The sequence below is a fragment of the Phaethon lepturus genome, unplaced genomic scaffold, assembly GCF_000687285.1.
Source record: "Phaethon lepturus isolate BGI_N335 unplaced genomic scaffold, ASM68728v1 scaffold27445, whole genome shotgun sequence".
Taxonomy (NCBI): domain Eukaryota; kingdom Metazoa; phylum Chordata; class Aves; order Phaethontiformes; family Phaethontidae; genus Phaethon; species Phaethon lepturus.
Window position 1 is genome coordinate 14,689 of NW_010538810.1, and position 10,888 is coordinate 25,576.

Sequence of the window (10,888 nt, forward strand, 5' to 3'; positions counted from 1 at the left end):
AGTGGGTTCTGAACTCCAGTCAGAGCTTCTGTATTTCAGGAAGCAATCTAACCCTGGGTGCGTAATCACGGAGTCTGGTACGTACTGGTGTTTCAACCTGAAGGAACTGGTTCACAGCCTTCAGTGTTGCAGCACTTGTTGGCTCCAGCAAAACAAGTTGGAGACTCTATGCCACAAAGAATCTGACATTTAATGGTATCCTATGGCAATTTTTTTTCCTTCACGAGACTGTTTCAGATTGAGTCTTGGGAAGACCAGCAGGTATTTTACTACTTCATTTTTCTGGATGAAGTGTTATATTTTTGGATAGTTATTTTGACTAAAGCCACCTGGTAATGCTTGAATGCTGCCACAATACATGAAAAACAATGTTTTGATAAGTTTATTGTAAACACTTCTGCATTTCTTTGACTTCCAAGTCTGCCATGTTAGCTTAATATATAATTTTATACATATAAAAATTATAGTCAATGTAAGAATGTACTGAAGATTAGCAAGTATTAGGAATACCTCAGTACATAACTTAAAGCTAGCTTCTCTATTCTCAGTCAGACAACCTCATTAGCTCCTATTTTATCCACAGCTCATCTTGAAGAAGCGGTTTCATCAGAAGACTGGCTGTAATAGTCACTACCTGTAGCACTTTCATTCTAGTGACTTACTAGACTAACACTAGCAGATTTACATCACAGATAAATTTAAAAAGCCTCTAGAACGTGTAAAAAAAATGTGCCTTTTCAGAACTCCATTTTCAGTTTTTACACAATTGCATCTTGAACATTTCACAACATTTCCCTTTGAAACCATAACCTAGAAACATTAAAGATAGTCAAGAACCCTGAAGCACCACCCCAGAACATCCAGATACTTCAGAAAATTGTGACTTGGCAGTCCACAGCAGTGCGGGGTTACTCCTTGATTTAGGCAAGGCATTTTGAGCTCACTGGTCCTTTCCTTTAACTCTGGACCAAACGTCTCAATGTAAACCCACTGGAGGAAGCCAGATCATTCACAATTTTCTGCTTCCAATGTTTGAGGCATACAGAACAGAAGCAAACCCACAGCACTATACTAGCTGGAACAGAGTAGAACCCAAAGTCTCTAGATCCTTGCCTAGTTAATGAGAATTATCCCTTAAGAAGTGTTAGGTCTAGGATTTTGGATTGTATTATATATTTTTATATATATATAAAGATGTATGTATATATAAATAAAAATAAAAATGTCACATTCCCAACACCAAGTCAGTTTCTTGTTTTTGGAAAGTGGTTAATGCGGGAGCAAAAGATGCAGTGGTTAAAATGACCCAACATCCCCAGAAGAAATGATATGAAGAACAAGGACATTTTGGTATAAAGTTAGTAGTCAAATTCTCCAAGGACGTCTTTTGTTTTTGCTTTTTAAATTAACAGCCAAATATATTTTTTAAACCACCTCCTTGATCTAACACTTAAATTGCTGACATTGTCCAAATTAGTGTAATTTTTTTTTCCTGTAACGTCACTTGGTTCTTGGCTACTAACCTTTCATGTTACTCTTGGATTTGTCAGTTTGCTTGCCTGTGGGGGTTTGGGCTTGCTGCCCCTGCCCACTGGAAGAGGCTGCCTGCTGTGCTGCTTTCTGCTTTAACATTGTCCAGTCAAATGTGTAGTCATATTGGTGGTTCAAGGTCCTAGAAAAAAGTGAAATACTTTACTATAACACATCATAACTTCCTTACTGCTAATACCAAGCCTTTGCGGAAAACCCAGAATTAGAGGTTAACTCTTCGTAAGCTGCTTTGGAGAGCATTTATATACCATTCATAATAAGTATTACTGACTTAAAGGGATTCTTGAAGCAAGCCCAAATACCATCAAGCAGTGTTTTCTCCACTGTTTACACAAAAGTCTGCATTTGTACAAGCAGCACTTTCTCACAACCCAGCTTACCCACTTGTCTGCACTGAGGTCCTCAGATTTTTTTGTTGTTTTAAAAAAGAAACAGTTTGAAGGAGATACTGCAGCATTGTAGATAGTTGAATAAAAATTGCTTTGGATTCCAGAAACCCGGAGGGAGCCACTTGAGAGATCAGTACCAACTCTTCTTTTGACAGATGCTCTTCACTCCACAAGGTTGTGTTTATGTTCTGGTTTCTCTAACAAGCTCAATGAAACAGCACTATTCCCCTCCGTTGAAATCCATCTCCTGGGCACCACTGCTAGTCCCATCACCAATCTCCAAAAATAAAAAGCTTCAAACATTTCTACCAAGGGGTCAATTTCTTAAGATACTTGCAACAGAACTTGAAGCACGAGCTCAAGCCTCTAGCATTAGTGGCCAGATCATATAACACAAGAGAGAATCTTTTCCTTCATGTTTAACATTGAACAATGTTTTTCAGGTCCTTTAAACAGCTTTTCAAATTCTGAAGTGAAAGAAAGTCCCAGAAGAGCTCCCTACACCACACACGTACAGCGCCCTGCAAGTTCCACAGAGCAGTTACCAACTGCTAAAGCACTAACAAGTTTCTGTACTTTTCCACTTTGAGACTGACCTGAAAAGAATACGGAATAATTGCCTCAGATACATGTAATCTGGTGCCTCTTCAAAGCGCAGGCCACGACAGTAGTTCAGATACATGGCAAATTCTGCAGGGAATCCCTGTAAATCAACAGTGTTAATCAAGCCACGGCTTGCAGCAAAAAGCTTCTAGCAACCCTATAAGAAAGCAAAAAGCTGTCTTTCTGTCTTTAATGGCAGAGAAAAACCAGCTGAAGATTCGTAAGTGTAAATTCCACTTTCTCTCTAGTTACTCATTTACTTTATTTCAGAAAGTGATTTGATCAGCAGGTTACCAGGTACATATTCCATCCCCAGAATTGTTACCTGATGCATGTTTTGCAATCGCAAGTCCTCTGCAATAAAAACCTTCAACATAAAACATATTTAAAGCACTTCATTCATCCTCATTAAACCTAGTTCTTATTAACTATTTTATTAACTAGGTCTCATTTGAAGTAAGAAGTAATTGTCTCAAAAGATTCCACTCATGTTTCCTTGATAATCTACTTGAACATACAAGCAGCAAGGTCAGTTACCACTATTAAGTTAACACTATTAAGACAAGAAAACCTCTTTCAAAGATTCCTTGCTTACATGCTTACACATTTAATGCTATATTAAAGCCTACATGTAAACAGGTAACACCATACAGCGTAGTGCTCTACTACAAAAAAGAAAATACAGGGTATAACAGTTCAGCAGTTTGGAATATGCTGTCAGACTATGAGGGTATATAAATGTGCATGACTAGAAAGTGCTGTTTGATGTGCAAAAATACTATGTGTTCTCAGGGACCTTTGTTAACAAGCATGTGGCTGCCACAGTTCAAGAGAAATCTTAAGACCCAAAGGATAGAATTGGAAAAACATCATTCTGCAACATGGCTTTAAAGATCACTTGACATCCAATTCTACTACATCCTCTATTTGAGATACACAGGACAATATGAGCAATCTTGAAGAGGCAAAAGCGAGTACATAAGGCAAGCTATACAGCTCTACCATGGTTTTACTTATCCAAGAGGGCACATGTAGAATTTTCACTGTAGAAGCTGAAGAAATGAACAAGCCTCACTTAAGAGAGCTGGAGAGCTTGTACAGCCAACAGTCACCAAGAACTGGAATGATGGTAGCATGAACTATGCCAAGAAACAGCAGAAAATGCCTGCCCTGTTACACACATTCACAGTCTTGCTGGGTGGACAAACACAAGGCACCCATGACTGCCAGAGAAGTATTATTTAGCAGCAAATGCCATGTGATATTACCTAATATATTTGCTCCAGCTTTAAAAAAATGACAAAGAAAAGAACTTCCATTTCACAGTATGACATCATTTGGAAACTCTTACCTTACACAAAACCTCAACAGGAGTGGACATTTTCTTTTCACTAATCTTTTCATACTTTTGCTTCTTTGTTGCAGCCTGTGGAACATGTAGGTCACAATATAAGAGATATTGTGCAACACTGGATTAATAAGGACAGTAGCAAAAAAAATGACAAAAATCCTTTGGTCAACCGTAAGTATTTTATGTGAAATCTCCAAGTCCCACACACTTATTGCAAAGAGAATGAAGGTCAATCTGGTATTAAGATTCGGACACAGTTTAATACCATTTGTCGCAGTCTAATGCGTCCATCACATGGCACAGCTCGTGTAGTTCTAGCTCTTGCTTTTGTCCCTTAAACAGACCAGACTTGCATCTACATTTGCCAAAGTTCTATTAATTCTCACTCAGTACCCCATTCATGGGCTGCCTGCATGTTTCAGTAAGCAGCCATTACATTTATTTGCCACTGAAGAGTTCTAGTGTTTCACAAGCTGCTTGTCTTTTTAGAGAACTTGCAGCTGCAACACCATTTGAGTTACACAACTCAAATGGAAGAAGAAAAAACAATTAAAACATGAAAACAAATCACTGAAGTCTGTATAACAAATAAGAATATTTGCCATGCTTGTACTTGGCTACCATACATGAAAATACTTGAAACAAGTCTGTTACAGCTAATGATTATTCAGTCATGTCATAAACTGGACTGAAGATATCACTAAAGCTGAACTTGCTAGGCGAGAGATTATTTCCATGCTCTCTACAGCAATTCAGAAAAGCCACTAACAATGTTATTTTCTACTTCCCAAAAAGGGCCTCAGCCTGCAAGAGGACAATAATAATTTGCAAAGATGATGTAAACTATTGTTTAGCATAAAATTTAAGACCGTCAAAGAGTATGCAGTTTGCCTGCTACACGAGAAGCAGAAAGAACCTTTCTTCTACATTCTATAAATATCACATGCCTTGGGAAAAGCTGCTTTGTATAACGGAAGCTAAACACTATATACAACCACCTATCCAGAGCAGCAGGCAGAAGCACAATACCCAAACATAAAAAAAAAGGGGGGGATAAAAAAAGGCAACATAACCTACCTTTAATCCTTGCCACGGCAGACTGGTTCTGTTGAAGTACATCAATACATAGCCTAGTGACTCCATGTCATCCCTACGACTGGAGAAAGAACACCACCACAATGAATTACAAATTTTGGCATTTCATACTTTACTCCAAACAGTGCAAGCATTCCAAAATAATTAAAAAATAATAATTAAGGAATAAAACCTAAGCTGTGGTGCAAGAGAATATCTTTTTCTAATACAGCTAAGACATCTAGGTGTTCAGGATTCTACTGGCAGGCATGTAACATCTTCACAAGCAGGAAGGAGATCCTATTCATTTTTCAAGCAAGGAACAGTCAGTAGGTATTGTGTGTGGTAAGTTTCCATCTGCAGCTACATTAGAATGATTTGGGAAACAAACTTTGGGAAATAAAAGAATGAAACATTAAATGTCTTTCCCATTTAATTAATTAGCTTGGATAGAAACTAAAGTTTTACCTGTAGGAACCATGGAATGCATTGCAGGAGAGACACATGATGCTATCCTTAATTAAGGGAGATTTTTCCCTGAACCTTGCCTCAGGCTGGGAACAATACTGAACACCTAGCCCCAAAAGGGCATAACTCTTTTCTTTCTTCATTTCTGTTAAAAAAAAACCCTGAACTGTCTCCATGCTTTTTAAAAGACAAGTGACATTTAGAAAGGTGCCTCTGCTTTCTTCCCACAAGACAACTGTTTCAAGGCAGCTAGAGAACTCCAAAGTTATTGCAAACTCTCGTCTAAAAGGCCTGCATATGCTCCAGATCCACACTTCAGCCACATGAAGACCATCATACTTTGCTACACAGCTTTCATGATTACTAATGCTAGTCCAGTTCACTGAAGTGCAAAAAATGCTCCATGTTTTTTTTTTCCCCTCTTGGCAAAGTTGCCTCTTCCCAGCTGTAGTACAATCAGATTTTTTCCTCTGACTGCCCCTCTGCAGCTGACATCTATTTAACATGAGATAGAAAAATAACTTATTTTTCCCTTTCCAGCTCCCTTATCAAGAGAAGCTGCCAGGTATTGCTGCTGCTTTGCCACCCAGGCAGAGCTGCAAGAAAAGCAGTTCAATGGTGGCTGGAAAGACTACACACCTGCCACCCCCACAAGGCAGCAAAAGGCTGACAGCAGTACTGCAAACAGAATTATACATATGGGCGAGGGTAAAACAGCTCTCTAAGTGAGAACAATCTTTAAGAACCTGGACAGATCTTCCTCTCATACCGAGATCTGGAAGTAAGAAGTTGTATGTGATGCTTTGTGTTACAGCCAACCCAATATAACCACTAATAATCACCAGAATGGCCTGCCTGTCACCCCCTCAACTCACATTCCATCTGACTCTTTGAGGAACCAGTTCAGGGAGCTATCCCAGAAGAAAAAATCAGCCTGGCTCCCTAAACCATTTCACCACAAGGCCAAAAAAGCACTAGCTGTGCCCAGGGGTCAGCAAAGAGAAGATTGGTTCACTGCTGTTGACAGAGCTAGCTCGGAGGTTCCCTCAGCTGTAACATGAAACCACAGCCAAAGAGAGGGATGAAAAATGACACCAAAACCACAAACTCCAGGCTGCAAAACTCGCTAATTTGATTAGAATTGCAGATTTTAATCAACAGGATTCAGTGAACCAGAATGGCGCCATGACATAAAATTACATTTTCTGAGAAGGCAATGGTAAATTCAGAAGCAATAAGGGGATTAATAGTTTCCATCCCCCATCCAGTTAATTATCTTAATGTTTAATTTCATGATTTTGTAGTAGGAAACATTTAGTTCTGTAAACCTCTAATAGATATATTAGATTTGAGCATATACTGATAACAGTGATTTTCAGGATTTGGAAAACAGGATAACATTCTCCATTACTAAAAGAAATGGAGAACACTGCAAACAGCTCATTGAGAATAGCTGTCATTACAGATAGGAAAACATGTTCTGTAACAGTTAAAGTACAGCACTAACAGTTGAAATATTCTGCCATGACCCTCAGGACTGGTTTCTCCTGATTACAGAGATATATACTGGCCTCACTGTTGACTTAGTCTAGTCAGTTTAATAGCTTTTAGCATGCACCAAGCTACACTTCCAATTATATTAGAATTCCCAGTACCAGCAGAGATGGTACAAGACCTCCCAACTAAATTCAAAAGCAATAGTCCTTCGCAGTTCCCTCCCTTCACTGGAAGGGGCTAGCACAGCTACTCCCTCACAAGAATAGCCTGGGTTCTATGAAATGTACTTACTTCAGAAATTACACCTGTCATTTAGCCTACTTGACACACATGTCAAGTAGCCTTAAATAATGACACTGACAGACAATACTAGACACTTAAAGAACCTTAAGGAAATTAAAGCAAAGAGGAAACACAGAGCATTTTAAAGCACCAAATATTTGTAAGTTACATATTCTGTTGAAGTTGACCACTCGAAATTGTCATCCCCATCTTGATTAAACTGAAGGTCAGAGGCACAGACATTCATGGAAGTTTTAACTATGTCTAAGCAATCTCAGCATCATGTGGTAAAGCCACACTACTACATTTACACATTACAATATCTAGGCATATAGGTAAGGAAGAGAGGCATCACTTCGTATTTCCTGAGCACCTTACACTTCCAAACAACCTAAAGTGCTATCTCCACTGGACCACTGCTAGGATTCTGTAGTAGCAATATGCTTTTGATCCAGATGATAAAAATGTGTTTGTTGATTGAGCAAAGCTCAAACATCTAAACATATATATACACACACACATACATACAGAGTCAGAACTATGGTCATGTATACCAGAAACCAAAATACAGTGTGAGTGAAATAGAAGATCTTTAAGTCTTGCTTGCAGGCAAAAGGATAAACAATAGTTTACTAACTTGAGGGGAGAGTGAGCAAACAGGACACAGACACCAGCTTAGAATACCCTTTTTGGCTACAGAATTGCATCTCAAGCCTGTTATCAGTGGCATCAACAGCTACCAACACAATCAAGAAAGTGCAGTGTCTTATTTGTGAAGGTCCTCTGACAGATCCACATGAAAGTACAGCTTATCCTTTAAGAAACCAAAACAGTATGCAGAACATCCACCTCACGCCTGCAAGACTTAGAATCTCTTCAAGAAGCAAATTAGGTGCTTGGATTCTCCTCTGCCCCCCAACATAGGCAGCCAAAAAGAAAAACACTTGCAAGGGGATATATACACTTACGCATATAAAATTAGTTCAGACACTTCAAAAGCTTACAAACAAGATCATCTTGTAGCCTCCAAAAGCACAGCAGTAATCTTGAACTCACCTCTGCTCAATGCCAAGATGTGCATTGATACTGGCATATCGAGCTGTGCCAGTGAGATTTTTGTCTTCTCTGTATGGTATGTGTTGCCTTGTCCTGTTGTCCCGGTACTTTTTGGCCAAACCAAAGTCAATAAGGAATAACTTAAAGAAAAATGAAAATAGATTATATTCCTATACAATGCAAGGAATCCACAACACCTTTCACTAGGCATTAGCTACATTAAAGACATCCACACAATGTAAACAGCCTACAGTTAAGAGGAAGCAAAGTAACAGTGCACAGTTGCAACTAGCTTTAACTAGCCAGTTCAAAGACTTAATAGTGAATTAGTTCAAGCCTTTTCTCAATACAGTGGAATAGATTAGATTGTGCTACTCAGCATCTGCAGCTTAGTTCTACAACTATTTTATGTTACTATTGTAGTTTGTATCACATTAGCTCAGTAACTACAGTGCACGGTTTAGGAAGGAAACTAATAATGTGCAAAAGCACACTTCACAAAACCCCACTCGCATTAGAACAGTTTACACATACAGATAGTTAATGGCAGCTCAGCAACTTAATACAAATGATGCACATCCTGTATTCTTCTCTATGTCTCAAAGAACACTGGCCATTCTGCAGAGCGTAAGGCTACAACCTTCAACAGCAAACAAGACCTCTTCCTTTCAATCATATGCTCATTTTAAGACAACCAGAACACTGTTACAGCAGCATGACACACTTGCTGATGATATTAATACAGCCGGGAAGCTAGAACCTAGTAGATGGAATCCAATTTAGGATTCTAATAACCAAGTTTGCACAATGATTTGATATTTAGGAACAACTTGAGTGCATGCTAATTAGCATGCTAACAGCCAGCCTATCTACAAAGGTTAAGCACAGACTGTACCTTCTTGTGACAAGATTTCAAGACTAGGCAAAAAAAAGTTGAGGCAGAAGTACATAAGGAACATTTCAAATTCTAGCAATCAGTCTTCAAGCTAGAAATCATCAGGCTGAGCTCCTGATGCCAACGCTGGATTAATCCTACAGGATCAGGGACTACAACCCCTACAGATTAATAAATACTGCAAAAGTAACTTGGGTGGGGGAAGGAGATGACGGAAATAAGACATAAGGTTCAAGAAATTCTCAGCAAAAGCCCATTCAGTATCACCTTAAAGGTGATTCCAGAACAGAAGATGCAGCTTTAAATGCAAATAAGTACCGGAGATTGATATGCACATACCTGCATCCAAGACTGAAACAAAGGATCACTCTAGCACAGTGGAAGTGCTGCGAATTATAAAGTGACACTCGACATGAAGTATCAAAAGATGCTGAAAGACTGAAAGTTTCTGAATTGCATGGTAGGTATGTTTTACAATTCTGCTTGAAGAAGACTTTCTAACTATAGTAGTCTAGACAGGAAAACAAAGCTAAAAGCCTCTTAAACTACTGATGTCAGAGCAGAAAACCTTCAGTTGAAGTCTTGCTATGATTTATATGCAACCTCAAAGCACAGCACTTCTGCATTTGTTGTTCTAGTGAAAGTCACCCTGAAAGCCCAGAATGCTCTGAGCAAGAGATCATAAAACCAAGTTTTTAAATCAACTACACTGGTCAGACAGTTCAGGAAAGTAGAGGTCTTGTCTTTGTTGCACCCACCACAGCTACCACTAGAGGTAGTGATTCACTTCATGAGTATGGACATACCCTCCAGCCACCAGGAAATTAGCCGTTTTGATACTAAACTCCTAAAGCAGAGAGTATAAAGCTTCTATATAATTACTATACTGCAAATACAACCTTCCTAGAAGCAAAGCCTGAGCTCAAATGCAATCCCTTATTTTCTGATTAAAGATTTCTGATCTGATGACAGCCTCTGATGTATAGTTTGCAATAGCTATTTTTTCAGGGCCTTTGCCCATTAGTTTAAGCAAAATACTATGCCTTGAAGGAGAGAAAAGCAAACAATATACACATCAGTCAGAATATTTTCACTGCATATTTAGTTGCAAACACTTAAACAATTCAAAGTCTTCACGTGCTTTCTGTAATCCTGGGGATCTTGCTGTTAATTAATGGAATGAAGGGACAAAGTCACAGTTCATGAATCAAAATAGTTAACAGTGGAAGTGTGCCTCTAATACATCAATAGCTGGCGTCTAGCCCTGTTTAGCACAGACATGGTGTGAATACTTTCTTCAAAAGAGTTAAAAGTAAATGATGCACTGCCTCGTCCACAGCTGCTACGAGCTCTTGATATTAGACCCGAACAAGGTAATTCTGCATTCTCTCAAGAGGTATGGGTAAAACCTCTTTAAAAAAAAAAAGAATCAATTCAGCAACACAGACCTGTTTTATGCCAGCCAAGTAACTGGGTATTATTTTATGGCACTGATTTCTCCAGGGAAGTTTACTCTGTTCTCTAGCTTAGGCTCATTCTTTATTTCCCATTCAAGATGGGTGGAAGGCAAAGGAGTGAGTCCATCTTGCAAAGAGTTTACTTGGAAGATGCAGCCTGATTTGGATGAGCACAGAATGTATTGATGTCAGCCAGCAGGAACACAGACGTATTCCCACAGATAACCTCATACCACCTTAATTCTGTTTGTTGCATGATCAGCAG

General features: G+C 38.9%; 1 protein-coding gene across 1 annotated transcript in view; it reads right to left on the reverse strand.

The window, feature by feature from the left end:
- LOC104620660 (casein kinase I isoform alpha) overlaps window positions 1-10,888 on the reverse strand; it is a gene marked incomplete at its 5' end in the record, with an annotated part of 34,891 nt that overhangs the window by 5,139 nt on the left and 18,864 nt on the right. The window contains 5 exons of the mRNA XM_010286950.1: window positions 1,524-1,672; window positions 2,537-2,643; window positions 3,895-3,969; window positions 4,972-5,050; window positions 8,272-8,411. Of these exons, the coding sequence (XP_010285252.1) occupies window positions 1,524-1,672; window positions 2,537-2,643; window positions 3,895-3,969; window positions 4,972-5,050; window positions 8,272-8,411 (550 nt within the window). The remainder of the gene's footprint in view (window positions 1-1,523; window positions 1,673-2,536; window positions 2,644-3,894; window positions 3,970-4,971; window positions 5,051-8,271; window positions 8,412-10,888) is intronic.